The sequence below is a fragment of the Trachemys scripta genome, chromosome 5 (genome assembly GCF_013100865.1).
Source record: "Trachemys scripta elegans isolate TJP31775 chromosome 5, CAS_Tse_1.0, whole genome shotgun sequence".
Classification (NCBI taxonomy): Eukaryota; Metazoa; Chordata; order Testudines; family Emydidae; genus Trachemys; species Trachemys scripta.
Genome location: NC_048302.1, coordinates 135116803 through 135135914, shown reverse-complemented (window position 1 = coordinate 135135914; position 19112 = coordinate 135116803). Strand labels below are relative to the sequence as shown.

Here is a 19112-nt window from a genome sequence, read left to right as displayed (position 1 = left end):
TGAAAAAAAGGTTGAAAACCACTGTTCTAAGCCATGATGATCCTAAAAAAAAGTGGGTGAATAGATCTCAGGCCTGGCCTGGTAAGCGTTCGGGACAACTGGGCAAGGTTGCATTACTGGGAGGGTTTCCCCTATTTTTTGTCATCAACAAAAATGACTAATCAAAAATCCTCCAGCGACTGTGCTTATTCCCCCAATTCCAAACTGCCCTTCCCCCATGCCTTCCCGGCTCCCAACAGTACCCCACCCAGACACCAAAACCGCCAACCTCACCCCTGCCAACGTCTACCTGAGCCAAAAATAAGCTGCACGCTGAAAATGGAGGGACACTGTACAACGTTCATATTTAAACCTGACACAGAAGGACCCAGTAGTGATTTCATTTTCTTATTGAATTCAATAAAACCTGAAAGTTTAAATTTATCTGCGCCTGGCACAGAATTACACGACTCCTGCAGAAACTAGGTGCTGGTGAGTTCGCAGGGTCTGGTGTTCCATTACCAAACCTAGGAGCCACCTACACATTAACAACAAGCCAAGGCCTTCACTTGTGACATTGTCAAGTTGCCTGTAATCAGGTTAGTCCAGGATGCTCCTAGGGGCTTTAAAATACCCCTGTTAAGTTCTACTTGTTTACTCAGTTGACTAGCTGGGGTTCGTCTGCTTGAAAAAGAGGCAGCAGAAAGGAAATCACCATTCTAAGGAAGGCTGGGGTGGAGGTTCTCTCTCAGGAAGACACCTGCTGCTGACTTGCTCAACTGCTTCTGGGTTACTGAATGGAGAAGTGCTGCTGTTTGTGGTTCCCGAAGACTACATCAGAAGTGAAGCGGGAAGAGCTTGCCACTGACGTACCACCTGGCCCTGGACACTTCACTAAACCTGCCTGCTTCAGTAGCCCCACTTGTAAAATGGGGCTTATACTGCCCTACCCATAGAGCACAAGGGTGCTGGCAAATCAGTCTGCACAGAGATATACAGTAGAACCACAGAGTTATGAACTGATTGGTCAACCACCCACCTCACTTGGAACCGGAAGCATGCAATCAGGCAGTGGCAGAGGAAAAAAAACAACCCGCAAACACAGTACAGTGCTGTGTTAAATGTAAACTACTAAAAAATAAAGGGAAAGTTTAAAAAAAGATTTGCCAAGGTAAGGAAACGGTTTCTGTGCTTGTTTCATTTAAATTAAGATGGTTAAAAGCAGCATTTTTCTCCTGCACAGTAAAGTTTCAAAGCTGTATTACCTCTATGTTCAGTTGTAAACTTTTGAAAGAATCACCATAACGTTTTGTTCAGCGTTACAAACATTTCAGAGTTAGGAACAACCTCCATTCCCAAGGTGCTTGTAACTCTGAGGTTCTACTGTATAGTCAGCATAGAATTAGTGATTCAGAAGCAGAAAGTGAAATTAACTAAAAACTGACTAGTTTAGTTTCCCTCTCCAAGATGAAAGAAATCTAAGATGTGAACATACTGGGTAAAATTTTCAAAAGTCACCTAGCAGCCCAAGTCCCATTGACATTTAATAGGAGTTGGGATCTCAGGAAGTCATTTAGTGGGTAAAACTCTTTTAAAAGAGACCATCAATTAGCAAGGAGTAAGATTGTAATTTGTAACATCTGACTTGATTGTTAGATGTAGCAAGCACTGATCCCTCTTCCTGCCCCAAACTGCCATGGGAGCGACGCTGTTATAATGAAAGGTGGAAGTCCGCAAGGTGAGGAATGTCTTTGGAAAGTGATTTTATTTTTTCCTTTTATAATTTCCCACCTTTAATCTGGTTCCATGTGTCCACAGTCTTCTGCAACTGTAGCATTTTCCACCGGGGTACAAGGGAAGAGTTATGTTTTCCCCTTAATAATGAGCATGCAAGGTAGCCATACTTTATCATCCTTGTCCAGGCTGCAGGAAGCAAACCTGTTGCGCTCTGATAACATTGTAAGAAATCCTTTTAGCATTTGAACCAATTGTTTCAGCACCCCAGGCCCTTACCTCAAACAAACCAGGGTTTGTTCCTCTTATGCAGCCCTAGACCAGCATTCTCAAAACTTCCTCTTATTTTCTTTTAAAACTTGAGTCTCCAAAGAACAAACAAACTTTTCCTCCTGCTTCCACTCCCGGCAATGTTGCAAACCTAAACAAATTCTTAAGAACGGCATGATTCATGCAGAGCTAAAGGCACCGCAAACCAAATGTACTTCAGAATTGATTTTCCTTGATGGACCAGGGATAAGCGACCGATTAGAGTTACAGCATTCATCCTTTTTATTAAAGTCAGTGAATGCTGGGGTGGGCGAGTTCACTCCCTGCAATATCAGCAGGAAGATTGGGCTGAAAATGGCAGACAAGAATGCACAGGTGATGGAACCTAGGGGTGCTGCTGCACCCTCTGGCTTTAAGTGGTTTCCATCAGGCACAGGGTTTACAGTTTGGTTCAACGGTTCTCAGCCCCCCCAAGAACTCAACCGTTAAAAAGAATGAGGAGGATGGGGGTGGGAATTGCATCTCCATGATATAACCAGCATATAACAGGCACAAAGTTGAAATAGTTCCACGTGCCACAGACTCCTGCACCTGTGTAGAGGATGAATCACCATGCTATGCTAGAGCAATTAGAGATGCATAAGCAGGAAGAAAGAGGGAAACAGCAGAGCTGGGATTAGCCACTTCAGAAGGGTTCACTCACTTACCCAGAGTTACCCACCTAGAATCATAGAATCTCAGGGTTGGAAGGGACCTCAGGAGGTCATCTAGTCCAACCCCCTGCTCAAAGCAGGACCAATTCCCAACTAAATCATCCCAGCCAGGGCTTTGTCAAGCCTGACCTTAAAAACCTCTAAGGAAGGAGATTCCACCACCTCCCTAGGTAACCCATTCCAGTGCTTCACCACCCTCCTAGTGAAAAAGTTTTTCCTAATATCCAACCTAAACCTCGCCCACCGCAACTTGAAACCACTACTCCTTGTTCTATCATCTGGTACCACTGAGAACAGTCTAGATCCATCCGCTTTGGAACCCCCTTTCACGTAGCTATCAAATCCCCCCTCATTCTTCTCTTCTGCAGACTAAACAATCCCAGTTCCCAGAGCCTCTCCTCATAAGTCATGTGTTCCAGCCCCCTAATCATTTTTGTTGCCCTCCGCTGGACTCTTTCCAATTTGTCCACATCCTTCTTGTAGTGTGGGGCCCAAAACTGGACACAATACTCCAGATGAGGCCTCACCAATGTCAAATAGAGGGGAATGATCACGTCCCTCGATCTGCTGGCAATGCCCCTACTTATACAGCCCAAAATGCCGTTAGCCTTCTTGGCAATAAGGGCACACTGCTGACTCATATCCAGCTTCTCGTCCACTGTAACCCCTAGGTCCTTTTCTGCAGAACTGCTGCCTAGCCATTCGGTCCCTAGTCTGTAGCAGTGCATGGGATTTTTCCATCCTAAGTGCAGGACTCTGCACTTGTCCTCGTTGAACCTCATCAGATTTCTTTTGGCCCAATCCTCTAATTTGTCTAGGTCCCTCTGTATCCTATCCCTACCCTCCAGCGTATCCACCACTCCTCCCAGTTTAGTGTCATCTGCAAACTTGCTGAGGGTGCAGTCCTCACCTACCACCCTTCTGGGCAGCAGAGTGCCACCCTGAATCAAAGATCCTCCTTTATAAACAATAAAAGGGCATCCTCCTTTATAAACAATGCACCTGTCACTAGCTATCTTGATCCCCAAGATCCCAATTGGGTGCAACAGGAAGTACAAAGGGAATGTTAGCTACCTAGGAATAATATTTTATAGCACTTTCCCACCAAGGATTTCAAATATGCTTTGCAAACATCCCTGAGAGAATTGTATCATCCCAAAAGCCCAGAAGGGGGGACTGCCTTGCCTGGGCTCACATAGTGGATCCGTGGCAGAAGCAGGAATAGAACCCAGGGCTCCTGACTCCCAGTCCTGTGCTTTAGCCATAAGACCAGCCTTCCCCCTACAGGAGACACCAACAGACATTTATAGCCCCTTGGAAGTATTTTTTCCTATCACAGCATGGCCAGAAAATAGGTTTGGAAAGTGCATCTAATTCGGGATCACAGTTCCATTTACACTGTAGAGCAACGTCGTAACCGCACAGCTTTTTAGATTGTATCTTGGGGCAGCTTGGTTAAAGATCTACAGTGGCCTCTGAAGTGTGAATGTAGGGAGCGGTTCAGCATAGTCCATAAACCTGGCTTTACTGACCTGGGTTTCTGAGAAGGTTCTTTGGTGTCCTTGGATCCAAACCAGCTGCTGCTCTTACTCTTCTCGTCTCCAGCAGCTGTTACTTGTGGAGATACGGTCAGGGATGACCCCAGCTTCTCTCCCAAGCTCTTGTTCCCTGCATCACTTTTGGTCCCCCCGTGATGGAAGAGGCTGATCTTGGACTTCTTGTCTTCCTTTCTGGTTTCCTCAAGGGGTTTGTCTTTCGTCACCTCCATGGAGAAGACCAGCGGTGTTGCGATCTGCACGGGTTTGATCTCTAAGCGGCTGCCTTCTTCCAACTTGGCTCTGCCTAGGTGGTTGCTGAGGGTTACCGCTTTGGTTGAGACCTTGTTCTCCTCTTGTACTGCTAAGCTGGGAGGAGAGGGAAGGAATCTGGGCTCTTCTTTCTGCTGCCCCTTCTCAAAGCTGCTGGCTCCCCATGGCAGGTCTTCAGAGTCAGGAGGAGGGAAGCCAGCATGGAAACCCTCCTCAGACTTTCTGGCGATATTCTGTAGAGGCAGGGACAGCGGCAAGGAGCTCGGTAGGCCAGACATCGGGCTCTTTGGTGCAGGTTCATCACTGTAAACATGGCTTCCATTGACACAGAGAGAGGATCTGGAGACAGGGTCATTCTTTGGCTTCAGGCTTTGGATTGCTTTCGGCTCCGCTACCACGTTAACCTGGGAGATCTCATCACTGAATGCTCTCTTGTGGGTTAATTTTGGCGAAGGCAGATAGTCTTTCACTAGAAGGGGGAAAAAGCAGCATCAAATGAGCCCATCTGCCTTGAGCCCAGATATTTCACTGAGCAACATTGTCTTCTACCACCTGCCAATGCTGAAGGTATCAGTGAAACTGCTCCAAATCCCATCCTCACAACCCCAGCTGTGGCTTCTCCTGATCATATAATGTAATTATAAATAAATACTGAGACTAGGGCATGAGCACATTGCTATAGAAGCTATCGCTGTCTCACCAAGAGTAGCAATATGATCTCACTGAAGGATCAAGGGAGGAGGATAAAACCTTCCTTTGAAATAAATCTGAAAGTTAGTAATAGAGGCAAGAAACTCTCTGAAAAGATCTTAGCGGTATGTGGATTTGTGCGGAAGCATGGCTTAAAATTTTACATGGGGAAGGACTGCTCCTCTAAGATTCACTACAATGACTATGCTAACGTACCGCTTTGTGAAGAACAGTCAATTTAGTTGCGGACATTATGGCGGATGGGAAAATGTGACTTAAGTTTTCCCTGCATTCATTCCCATTTCCAGGTCATATAGTGCCTGAAGACACACAACAGCTTTTTGCAATTAGTTGTAGAGTTCAATCTGCAAAATTGCTTGACATTAAATGGTGCACATCAGATTAGACCTTTCCACGCGATGTGGTTTGGTTTTTCCCCCACGGATGCATATACGGTAACTCCTCGCTTAACGTTGTAGTTATGTTCCTGAAAAATGCAACTTTAAGCGAAACGATATTAAGCGAATCCAATTTCCCCATAAGAATTAATGTAAATGGGGGGGAGAAGGGGGTTAGGCTCCAGGGGAATTTTTTTAACACGGACAAAAAACTATACATTATATAGATATACACACAGTATGCGCTTTAAACAAACAATTTAATACTGTTCACAGTTATGATGATTGTGAAGCTTGGTTGAGGTGGTGAAGTTAGAGGGTGGAAGAGGGAGGGATATTTCCCAGGGAATGCCTTACTGCTAAATGATGAGCTAGCACTCGGCTGAGCCCTCAAGGGTTAACACATTGTTGTTAAGGGTAGCCTCTCATCAAGGCAGCAGGAACAAGAGGGAGGGGAGACAGCACAGCAGACAGAGACAGACACACACCTTGTGTGTGTGGGAGGGAGAGAGAGAGAGAGAGAGAGGGAGAGAGAGAGATGCACACTGCCCCTTTAAGTAAGCTGACCCACTCTTAAGTGCACTGTCTTTTTAAGTGGATCAGGAAGTTGAGACAGCAGCTGCTGCCCCAAGTTCTCTCTGTCTCTCTCCATCCGTGTCCCCTCCCTGCTCTATATGGAGAAGGGGTAAGCGGGGCGCAGGAGCAGGGGGGAGGGGGACACCCTGACATTAGCCCCCCCCGCCTCCATGCACAGCAAGCAGGAGTCTCTGGGAGCAGCTCCAAGGCAGAGGGCAGGAGCAGTACGTGGCAGTGGGGGGAGGGACAGCTGAACTGCCGATTGATAGCCTGTTGGGCGGCTGCAGCACAGGGAACTTAGGGGAGTGGGGCGCTGATAGGGGGAGCTGCCGGTCCACCTGGGTTACAGGCCCCCACCTGCTAGCTGCAACCGGCTGCTCTTCCTGCACGCAGCGGACAAAGCAGGCGGCTGCCGAACGACGTTAGAAGGGAGCATTGAACAACTTTAAACGAGCATGTTCCCTAATTGATCAGCAGCGTAACAATGTTAACCGGGACGACTTTAAGTGAGGAATTACTGTAATTGTGCGAGGGCATCAGGTAGCAGCAGTTATGTGCATTCTCACTCCAGCACCACCCAGGGCATCGAACTTAAGGGAGTGCAGCATTGCGTGGCCAAGAAGCTGTTTTTTAATGCATTAATACTAGGGGTGCCGATTAATGGCAGTTAACTCCTGCAATTGATTAAAAAAACTTAACTGCAATTAAAAAAACTAATTGCGACTAACTGCAGTTTTAATCGCACTGTTAAACAATAGAATAATAATTGAAATTTATTACATATTTTGGATGCTTTTCTATGTTTTCATATATATTGTATTCGGTGTTGTAATTGAAATGAAAGTGTATTTTTGATTATAAATATTTGCACTGTAAAAATGATAAACAAAAAAAAAGTATTTTTCAATTCACCTCATACAAGTACTATAGTGCAATCTCTTTGTCCTAAAAGTGCAACTTACAAATGTAGATTTTTTTTGTTACAGAACTGCACTCAAAAAACAAAACAATGTAAAACTTCAGTGCCTATAAGTCCACTCAGTCCTACTTCTTGTTTAGCCAATCACTAAGACAAACAAATCTGTTTACATTTACAGGAGGTAATGCTGCCCTCTTCTTATTTACAATGTCACCAGAAAGTGAGAACAGGAATGTAAATATCTTGCGACGCCGGCTACAACAGTGCCATGAGAGCGCGTGTTCTCACTTTCAGGTAATATTGTAAACAAGAAGCGGGCAGTATTATCTCCTACAAATGTAAACAAACTTGTTTGTCTGAGCAATTGGCTGAACAAGAAGTAGGACTGAGTGGACTTGCAGGCTCTAAAATTTTACATCATTTTATTTTTGAATGCAGGTTTTTTTGTTCATAATTCTACACTTGTAAGTTCAACTTTCACGATAAAGAGATTACACTTCAGTAATGGTACGAGGTTAATTGAAAAATCCTATTTCTTTTGTTTTTTTACAGTGCAAATACTTGTAATCAAAAATAAATATAAAGTGAGCACTGTACACTTTGTATTCTGTGTTGTAATTGAAATCAATATATTTGAAAACGTAGAAAACATCCAAAAATACTTAAATAAATGGTATTCTATTATTGTTTAGCAGCGCTTTTAATCGCAAATAATTAATTATTATTTTTTAATTGCTTGACAGCCCTAATTAATACTGATCGTTACCAAGGACCTGCCTCTTGAGCTAGTAAGAGAATTTCTGAATGTACTGTCTCAGGACAATCAAATTGTTTGTGGACTAATTACTGATTTTTCTCAGCAAACAATAGAAGTTAATGCACCGTGATGGCATCCCTGTTCTGTGCATTGCCTTCTGAGTGCCGAGACTGACAGAACTCAGATTGCTTTAGTCACTGGAGTCCAGCCACTTTCTGTTCAGACACTTTTCATCCAAGCCTGAAAAGTTCCCTGAGACAGGAGAGGCAGCAGGGAAGCTCAGTAAGTTAATGCTCCATTCTGCTTGACCACTGTGCGTTCAAGGTTCACTGCTGGGAAGACACCAGATGCTTGGAACCTGCTTTCGAGAGGTAGAACAGAATTCTCTGTCTGTGCTGTATGATGATCATCACATTGGAGATTTTTAAGAGCAGGTGAGAATCACCTATCAGGAACGGGTCTAGGTAGTACTTAGTCCTGCCCTGAGTGCAGGGGACTGGACTAGATGACCTCTCGAGGTCCCTTCCAGTCCTACAATTCTATGAACAGAAAAAATGGATCCACAGTGAATCTTTAACGTATGGATGGACAGAGCTTTTGGGGACAGCATAGAATGCAGCTCCTGGCATCCATATGTTAGGACCCACCATTTCTCCCACCTCTGCCCCGAACGGATTAACAGAGACGGCCATTTTCTCTTTCAAATGGCATTAACTAGCCCCCAAGGAGAGAGTTCAACACCCGCTGAAGGATGCTGCTCTTCCAGCTGAGGCCTAGGGACTACACTCTTTCAGAACCATTTTCCTGAGCTGAAGACAGCTTGGTCTTTAGCTGCACTCTGAGCCCCGGAGAGGACACCTCCCCCAGGGTTGGCAGGGCACCATGGGGGAATTTTGCTTTGCTACGGACTGTGCTGTACCAGTTCTGTGCATAAACAGAGCGTTTCAATCTCCGGGTCTGTCAATCTGGCATTAGAATAGCTCAACCCACCATTCCTTACTCGGGGAGTATCTCTGGCACCTTCATGCCAGCGCCCCAGCCACTCCAGTTTATAGTAGGCCTCACAGAAGAAGGTAACTTATAAAGGACACTTCCTTCTGGTGAGCAATCAGTTAATGCACCCAAGTACCCTAGGCAGCCCCTTATTTAGTGATTAAAATCAGTATCTTCTTACCAGAGTGCTCTGTGGACAGACTGCTGTGTCTGCTCGGGGATTTGGTTACCTCGGGAACGTTGATGGTTATGCCAAAGTTGTTAGCCAGGCTACCGCTGGCTGAGGAGGTGGTGCTGTCGGAGCCCAGCGAGGTGTTGGACTGGGTCAGGGAGGACTTGCGAAGCTTGTTCTTGAAGAAACCGCCCTTGCCTTTGGATTTCTTGCGCCCTAGCTCGTAGTCCTCCTCCATGTCGAGGGCCCCTGTGCTGCTGGAGATGATAGCAGAGGCAGATTCCAAGTCGTATTTCTTCTTCCCCTTCATTTTGTCCTTCAGCTTGCCGAAGGGCGACCGGGGCTTGTCCTTCATGGAAAGGTCGAACATGCTGGCCGTCAGGTTGTTGCGGGTAAACTGGATGGTGACCTGGATCTCTCCTCGCTCCTTCTCCTTTTTCCCAGCCTTGGAATGTAGCTTGTGCCACCTGGAGTTTGAGAGAAGAGGGGAGAAGAGCCTGTTATTTCCAAGAACAATGACTGAGCCAGAAAGTGCTCAGAGGGAAAGGCCTAAGGCAAGAGAAAGAAGGAAAATAGAACCGATCAGGTCTACGCGGCTGCTTGGGGAATTAGCTGACATACTGCACTGGGGAGAGCACCTAGTCACTAAGACAATGCAGACAGGCTGCTCTTCAAACTATTCGATTTGCTGCTTCTTGAGTTCCCACTCAGCTGTGACCGCTTCTCACAAGCCAGGGAGCCCTGGTGCATGGAGACTTAGCTGCCATCAGTTTTGTTACATCCTTCAGAGCAGCCACTGGGGGTTCTCCTTGGAGCGGGTGTGGTCCAAGCTCACTCCTATGACACAACCTGCACTTCCTTGGACACAGGGCGCTGTGGAACTTGGGACACTCAACAAGCTAGTGAATTAACTCTCTCCACCCTCCTCACAAGGTGAGGCAAGTTTTATGATCCCCATTCCAAAAATGGAGACGCAGAGACCCAGAGAGGAAAAGTGACTTCCCCAAGGTCACACAGCAACTCACTGGCAGAGATGAGAACAGAACACAGATCTCCTGACCCCCCCCCCCCCCCAGGCCTGGGCCTTCTCTCCACAAAGGACTGAAGTCCCATCCCACAGCCAGAGGGTGGATTCCCATTGAAACAGCTTAGGTGGTCTGGTGAGAGGAAGCCAAGCTCTCTGGACAACTGGCTTGTGGTATCTCCTTCCACCCATGCTCTGGCTCCCTCCTCCTGCTTTAGGTATCTCCCCCACACTTCCCAGCTGCTGCTACCCTACCCAGTATCGACTTCTCCACCACTCCAGGCTAATAAAGTGAAAGGCCTAATTTTTAAGGACCACATTTGACTGCAAAGTGCCTAGGATTCTCTTCAGGCCTACGTGCTGTATGAACATAGGGTGCTGTTAGCCTACGCCTGCTTTGCTCGCTGTCTGGCTAGCTAAATGTTCTAATGGACCACCGACATTATGCATGAAGGTCAGAAGTTCCTTGTTGATATGGAGTTCTCCGAGGCCCAGGCTCCCAGACCACGCACAGACAGGACACATGTCAACTCTGATCTGATAAGAGCAGCAGGCCAGAGCCCAGTAGGTACAAGCGCAGCAAGGACTTCCTCCAGACGCTAATGGAGGCTAACTGTGGACATGGGGCTCCACATAGGATGTTTGGGGATTCCACCTAAGACTCAGTTATGCTACATAAGGCTGAGAGACAAGAAACTTGCTGGCAGGCCTCCCACCTCAACCAGGACTTGGTCACCACCAGGGACAAAGATGCTGCAAACAGAACATAACAAGCTTTCTGACGATGTCTGAGCCAGCCCAGAATCCGGCTCTCCCCGCTATGGGACAGTGTGTCCCCCAGGGCTCGTGTGGGGTCAGCGGGTGATGAGATTCATATACGCACACAACTCAGGGCATGAAGGTGCCATTTGTAAACAGACCTATTACCGACGCATACCATATTTTAAGGCATATTCCTACATTCAGTTCTCACCCTATTTCCACTAAGTAACTTGTTCAGATTAAGACAAATTACCCTCCATAGTAATACAACATGTGCATTCCAGAGGAAGGCCCACGTTTTAAAAATGACTAGTCTATTAATATAGAATAGAATCATAGAATATCAGAGACCTTAGGAGGTCATCTAGTCCAATCCCCTGCTCAAAGCAGGACCAATTCCCAACTAAATCATCCCAGCCAGGCTTTGTCAAGCCTAACTTTAAAAACCTCTAAGGAAGGAGATTCCACCACCTCCCTAGGGAACCCATTCCAGTGCTTCACCACCCTCCTAGTGAAACAGTGTTTCCTAATATCCAACCTAGGTCTCCCCCACTGCAACTTGAGACCATTGCTCCTTGTTCTGTCATCTGCCACCACTGAGAACAGCTGAGCTCCATCCTCTTTGGAACCCCCCTTCAGGTAGTTGAAAGCTGCTATCAAATCCCCTCTCACTCTTCTGCAGACTAAATAATCCCAGTTCCCTCAGCCTCTCCTCATATGTCATATGTTCCAGCCCCCTGATCATTTTTGTTGCCCTCCGCTAGACTCTCTCTAATTTTCCACATCCTTTCTGTAGTGGGAGGACCAAAACTGGACACAATACTCCAGGTGTGGCCTCACAGTGCCAAATAGAGGGGAATAATCACTTCCCTCGATCTGCTGGCAATGCTCCTACTAATACAGCTCAGTTTGCCATTGGCCTTCTTGGCAACAAGGGCACACTGCTGACTCATATCCAGCTTCTCATTCACTGTAATCTCCAGGTCCTTTTTCTGCAGAACTGCTGCTTAGCAAGTCAGTCCCCAGCCTGTAGCAGTGCATGGGATTCTTCTGTCCTAAGTGCAGGACTCTGCACTTGTCCTTGTTGAACCTCATCAGGTTTCTTTTGGCCCAATCCTCCAATTTGTCTAGGTCACTCTGGACCCTATCCCTACCCTTCAGCGTATCTACCTCTCCCCACAGCTTAGTATCATCTGCGAACTTGCTGAGAGTGCAATCCATCCCATCATCCCATCAAACAGACACAAGGTGGATGAGGTAATATCTTTTATTGGACCAACTTCTACTGGTGAGAGAGAACAGAAAATAAAAGATATTACCTCACCCAGCTTGTCTCTCTAATATCCTGGGACCAACATGGTTACAACTACAATGCAGAGTCAATTAATATCTTCTAAAAGAAGATTGTGGTTAAAAGGAGAAGAGCTTGGAAATTCAAAATTAAGGCTCGACTTGAAGAGCAGATGCCCCCCCTGCCCAAACTGTAACTGACTAGCTCTGCCAACCCACCTGCTCTGTGCCTGAATTTGATTTTGCCATAAGGAGTGTCTATTAGAAAGGAAGGGGGTAGAAGAGCACGAGAGAAGAAAACCATTGCGGTCTGGGAGAGGCAGGATAGCTGAGTGGTCCAAGCACACATCTGGAAGCCAAGAGTTTCTTTATTCCAATCCTGGCTCCACGGCACACACCCCGCCCCCTTGGGAGAGGACAAGGGAACAAACAGGTGACAGATGTGAAGTGCACGTTCCACACTACTGGACGGTGCTCGGATACTACATACAAGGGGGATGTTATTCCCAGTCTCCTGGGGAAATTCTCTTGCGGTATCTTCCTTGGGGCAGGGACCGGCCTGTGTGTGTTTGCACAGCATCTAGTTCAACAGAACTATTGCCACTGCAGAGCAACAATAACGGACCGCTACTGCCCCAGCCATGGTCTTCATTTCCCATCCTGAACTGCTGTGGAGGGTTTCTGGGCGGCGTCACAGATGGCTGAATTTCAACAGTATTTGAAATGATTCCTATGCAGTTTGTAAACTTTCTGGGATCCCTGGGAAGGATGAAAGATGCCATGGCGCCCTTAAGGCCACTACCCCGATATCGCCTTCAAATCCCTCCCCAATACCGCACGTCAGCCATGGCGCCTGCAAGACGTCAGCCAGCCTGCCAAGGACAGTGGGGTAATGGGAGAAGCTGGTGTTTTTAGGGTTAAACCTTCAGAACTCAGAGCCATCGGGCTGCCAGCCTGCTCGTATTACCCTCCCCCTCCCTGCTGGTCCTCCGTCGTGTCTGGTTTCAAAAATCAGATGAGAATGTCTTTTGGGCAGGCCCTTGTCTTTGTGTGTCTGTACAGCACCCAGCACCATGCGGCCATGACCCTAACCGGGGCATCTGAGTGCTACCATAATACAAAGTAATTAATAGAAACTTATAGGGTGACCAGATGTCCCAATTTATAGGGTCTGTCTCTTACATAGGCTCCTATTATCCTCCACCCCCTGTCCTGATTTTTCACACTTGCTGTCTGGTCACCCTAGAAACTTGGCATCTCTGTCGAGTGACTGACTAGTTGCGGAGCCCACATGGAATGTTTCCCAGGTCACAAAGCCAACACGGCACTGTCTGCACTGGGACAGCCGCAGAGCACCTGGCCCCGCAGGGCTGCCTTTTCACACCTGGGGGGGGGGAGGGGGGGGAGACACACGCTCCTTCAGTGCAGCCCACCTTTGGCCTGGAAGTCCTGAGCATTGAAATCAGCGAGAGTTGGCAATGGGAGCAGCTCAGGACCAGGCCTCGGCATCCAAACAAGGATACCTACAGGCACTGGTCGGTGCCTTACTGGATGGAGGCCGCCAAGAACAACAGCTCTGCAATGCTGCGTAGGAAAACTATCCCAGCAAGCAGGAAGAAAGTGCTGTGAACACACCTACTTCCCTCCAAGAAGTCCCGTAGCTGAAGTGTCTCCACACCAGCTCCCATGCAGGGTGTACGCTACATAATTTCCTCCGAGGGCACTTCAGGAGCATAAGACTAGAAAACACCACCCTGTGTGCTCAGATACATTGCTTTGTTCTAGCCACAGCACCTCCTGTTGGTCAGATTACAGGGAAGGTACTAGCCCAGTGTTACCTACAGACATGCAGCATCCACAACCAATGTATCCAGGAGCACATCCTGCAAATCAAATAAGATCCCACGCTGTGCAATAAATCACAGGCATCAACTCCTCCCCGCACCACAGTGCCCCATCCGTTTGAGTTTCACAACTAGGTACACACATCTCTGGGGGTTCAGCTTTCCTGTTAAAACAGGACAATAAGCCGCCATTTATTGCTATTTTTATACAAAGAAAAAACTGGTAAGTCTTTCAAACCTAAAATACAAGCAGGGCTCCCCTGTGCCGTTCCTGCGGGGTGTATACCATACAGGGCCATCAGCAAGTGACGGGACAACCTGTGACGTCAGGGCTAGAACTCAGGTCCCAGCATCTGCAAACCCTCTAAGGGAGGCTGCCAGTGAAATGGATGCAGTAGGACATGAGCGGTTAATGTGAACGTAAAGCTTTACTACAACTGCTCGGAGCAGAGATCGTAGTATCTGGTCTGTGTTTTGCTTAAGGCTGGGTGAGGTTACTCAACGCAGTATGAAAAACAGAGTGAAGGCTTCTCTCTGCACCGCTTCTGATCACAGAAATATAGGGTGAGAAGGGACCTCAAGAGGCCATCTAGTCCAGCCCCCCGCAATGAACCAGGAATAAGTACGTTAGACCCTCCCTTGTCCAACCTGTTCCTAAAAACTTCCAATGACTGGGACTCCAAAACCTCCCTAGGTAACTTGTTCCAAGTGCTTAATTATCCCTATAGCTAGAAGTTTCCCCAATATGTAACCCAGATTTCCCTTGCTGCCAATCAAGCCCATTACTTCTTGCCCTGCCCTCAGTGGACATGGAGAACAATTGTCCTCTTTGTAACAAGATTTTACACAGTTGGAGACTGATGGCGGCAACTGCAGCTTGCCCACTGCCTTCAGCATCTTGGGCAAAGTGAAGGAGACCTGCATTTGAAAAACATACATGTCTGTAAGTCTGCCAGTGCTGTGAAGGGAAATGTGATCCAAGTGGACCAGCACTTGAATGAGACCCAATTAAGAGATGCTGCAGAAGTGCTGCTCATTGGTTAGGTTGCAATCTTCTCTCTATCTTGGCGTTTGACCAATGCCGACAGCATTTTATTAAGGGGGTCGTGCTGTTTTCAGAGGAAATCCAGAGAGGTTCTGATGACCATTTAAGTGGTGCAATGATATCTTTAAAGGTGTGTGGGTAAACAAATTGCTGATCAAACTCCGAACTCTGTTCAGTCCCTCAGTCTCTCTTGCAGTTGCATGGAGCATTCTTCACGTCTTGCATTGCTGCTGTTAGACCGCTGCCATGTTCCACCCAAGAGGTGGCTGAGTTTCAGTGGCGGTGGCAGTTAATCCCCTACCTAGCTCACAGGCATGTTAAGTTGAGAGTAATTCATAGTAAGCGAGACATAAGAACATAAGAACGGCCATACTGGGTCAGACCAAAGGTCCATCTAGCCCAGTCTCCTGTCTTCCGACAGTGGCCAATGCCAGGTGCCCCAGAGGGAATGAACAGAACAGGTAATCATCAAGTGATCCATCCCGTCGCCCATTCCCAGCTTCTGGCAAACAGAGGCTAGGGACACCATCCCTGCCCATCCTGGCTAATAGCCATTGATGGACCTATCCTCCATCAGTGGCTGGACCCACTATAGACATGAACAGCAGAACTGAGAGATGAGTTTCTGGAACCTGCATCTCCTGCAATGGTAGGGAGGGAAAGCAGCATTTAGACCCTCTCCTCCCACCCCCAGCCCACCTATCCCCAACAAGGATACATGTGGCTCCTTCTGCCCCCCTCCTCTAATTGCCAGCAACATTTCTTCCCGGGGCTGCTGGCTGCCACATCAGAAAGAGAGGCAGTGAAATCCCCAGAGATGTGCTAACAATGGAAGTCAACACAATCCACCCACTTGCAAAAGATATCCCCCCCCTCCCCCCCACACATCCAGAGAAATGTAGAGTCAGCAGGGCTTATACTACAGCTGGGCCTCCCGTTGTACATACAGAGTAAGTGAGAAGTCACTGGATCGAGTCTATCCTCACTACTCGGATGACTCCAGCCACTGCAGGTTCTGCAAGCAGATAACGCACCAGAGAGCCAAGCAAGCACATTGCCATCTGGCACAACTGCCCTATATCTCTCTGTCCCATCTCCTCACCCTCCATTTAAAATCTCAGCTGAAATATCTTGCTGCAGTTGGTGCCTTCTAGAAGAAGCGAGGAATTCACCTTTATTTTACTGCAAAAAATTCTGAGATGCATGATAGAGAGCACCATGCAAAACACGATGTGTCCTATCAGAGAATTCTGGAGAAAAGCAAGGAGGAGTCTTGTAACTATTACTTCATTATTTTAATCGTGTGTGAGCAGAGGAGCTTCCTGTATTATAAAGGAAAGTTTATCACCAACACCACTTAATTACATAGCACATCTCACCCATAGATCTTGAGTATTTTACAGGTCGTGTAATTATCCCCATTTTACAGATCAGGAAATAGAGGCAGAGACATGCAGCGACTTGGCCAATGCCACAGTGAGCAAACTGGGCATAGAACCCAGGAGTCCTGACTCCCCACTTGTGACTGTCCTGGCTTATCAAGGGAAGCCTCATTGGTAAAATTTAAGATCCAAGTGAAATATGCGTCTGCATGAAATAACACAAGAATGTATTTGGGGGAGTCATGTAAGTTTCTAATTTTATGCTACAGACTGAAGTAAAATTACCCAGTTAAAATTTAACTGAGCTGCATTGTGACCTTACGGGGGCAGAAATGCAAATTGCGCCTACAGCCTCAAAACATCAGCACTGTATTTTCCCGAACATCTGCCGACTCTGCTCAGAAGGACCAAGCATCAGAGAGAGCTCATGGGCATAACGTGTCCAGGAAGGGTGCCTCTACACAGACAGGTATATACACACAGAGATGTATATACATCTTCCTACTGTATTTTCCACTGCATGCATCCGATGAAGTGGGTTTTAGCCCACGAAAGCTTATGCCCAAATAAATGTGTTAGTCTCTAAGGTGCCATAAGTACTCCTGGTTCTTTTTGATGATACAGAATAACACGGATACCACTCTGAAACATACACAGAAAGGGGCACTCCTGTCCTTCAACACAGGTGCTAAGCTGCAGGCTTGGATGGTCTCACCGAGGTGTGGCTGGTTTTCCTGATGCAATGGTAAAAACCATCTGCCTACCCTATAAGGGTATTTTACAAGTGTAGGAGAAGCTTCCAATTACATACTTAGGGGCTACTGAACATGTAAAGCAGCGTTGCTCACTAGCACACTAGCAGCAAGTTAGCAGGCCTTCAGTGCCTTTATTCACAGGAGACTGATTTAACAGGGACGTGGTACAGGGCATGATCTCGCCTAACAACCAGGACCAGGCTGACTAGTAAATAGGAGCACAATGCACCATTCTCTTCTAGGTCACTGGTCACTCCTCATTTGACCTTAGTCCCCTTCCTAGTGGACTGCTACCTACTTCACAAAGAAACCCACCTGACTGCCTTGCCGCAGCTCAGAAGAGGTCAAAAGGCTAGATATGCTGAGAGTCTCAGCTGCCATCTCCTGCTTAGAGAGGCTTCCAGCTCCGAGACCAAGAGATATTGGCCAGGCGGTGCTGGGAAGCCTGCACTAGCATTACCTGCACTGTGCCGGTTCTTTGGCTTCGGCCTTCGGGGCTGCCTATTTGCAGCAGCGCTAAGATTCACTTCAAGACTCAGCCATAACAGCGAAACACTCTGCTCACAGAGGACCAGCCTGCATCTTCCCCTCCAACTCCTGTCATGCTACATCAGACGCAGGTAGTCTGGCCCACGGCTGTAACGAGCATGACACCCAGAAGCTAACGTCCTTGAAAGGCATGTGGGGTAATGGCCCACGAACGGCAGACTCCCACGCGGCTGCGAGCCTGCCGCGACAGGGTGGTAAGCAACTCGCCAAAAGCATCAAGTGTGCCAATACAAAATTAAATCTGCTGAAGGGGCTATTTAAATACCACAAAACCCACCAGCCTCGGGGAGCAGCGAAGAGGGAAACGGTCCAGGCATCCGTAACACAGGGGGATCACGCTTAGTCCCTGGGACTGAAATCAGACGACTCGCTGATCTACTGTTAAGATCAGAGTTCCTTGCAAGGGACAGAGCTCCCAGCTCCCCGTTCTATAGCACTGTGCGCTAGGCACCTCCCAGATAGGGTATCAAGCATCGTCCCTGCCTCAAAGGGCATTTGTTCATAGTGGATATTAACGTTCAGTCCGTACCGACCAGGCCTAATTTAGAGCCACAGGCTACTTAGGGTCTGAGTGGCTTCCCGTCTCACGCCTTGCCAGCCACGGCAGGTCTCAGACGCGCTAGTGACATCATAGGATAGAATAGCCTTATTTTAAAGGGGCGTTCCTTCCACTGCTGAGAAGCTGTATGTATGGGGTCAGGGAAAGCGCCCGCCCTCTGGACTGTTTGGACCCTTACAGAGAAGTGTATCAGAGGCAAAGCAGAGATCCCCAGACACGATCCGGGTACCCCGAAAAGACTTTTGGGCAACTGGCTGTTTAATACATCACTGCCACCAGTTGGAATTACAAACCGTGACTCACCAGTACACCTATTATTTACCTACTTTAACCTCTGAATAATTCGTTTCCTTGTCTTAGCTAATAAACCTTTAGTTCATTTACTATAGATTGGCGATCAGCATGGTCTTTGGTGTAAGATCTGGAGTACCAATTGATCCGAGACAAGTGACTGTTGTCTTGGGATTGGGAGCAACCTGATGAGGTGTGACTGCTGGTGTAAGTAACCATTATCACAAAAGTCCAGTTGTCTGGGTGGCAAGATTGACTGGAGTGTCTAAAGCAGGGGTGGGCAAACTTTTTGGCCCGAGGGCCATATCTGGGTATGGAAATTGTATGGGGGGGGGCCATGAATGCTCACGAAACTGGGGGTTGGGGTGCAGGAGGGCCTGAGGGCTCTGGCTGGGGGTGTGGGCTCAGGGGTGGGGATGAAAGGTTGGGGGTGCAGGAGGGTGCTCCAGGCTGGGACCGAGAGGTTCGGAGAGTGGGAGGGGGATCAGGGCTGGGGCAGGGGTTTGGGGTGCAGGAGAGGGATCAGGGCTGGGGTTGGGGCACAGGAGGGGGTCAGGGGTACAGGGTCTGGGTGGCGCTTACCTCAAGCAGCTCCCAGAAGC

At 47.7% G+C, this 19112-nt stretch overlaps 1 protein-coding gene across 4 annotated transcripts in view; it reads right to left on the bottom strand.

Moving 5' to 3' along the window:
* RAB11FIP5 (RAB11 family interacting protein 5) overlaps positions 1-19112 on the bottom strand; it is a 112291-nt gene that overhangs the window by 35354 nt on the left and 57825 nt on the right. For all 4 annotated transcript variants that reach the window (XM_034770831.1, XM_034770832.1, XM_034770834.1 and 1 more), the window contains exons 2-3: positions 9019-9476; positions 4229-4973 (exon numbers count right to left, since the gene is read on the bottom strand). In XM_034770831.1, coding sequence (XP_034626722.1) covers positions 4229-4973; positions 9019-9476 — 1203 coding nt within the window. The remainder of the gene's footprint in view (positions 1-4228; positions 4974-9018; positions 9477-19112) is intronic.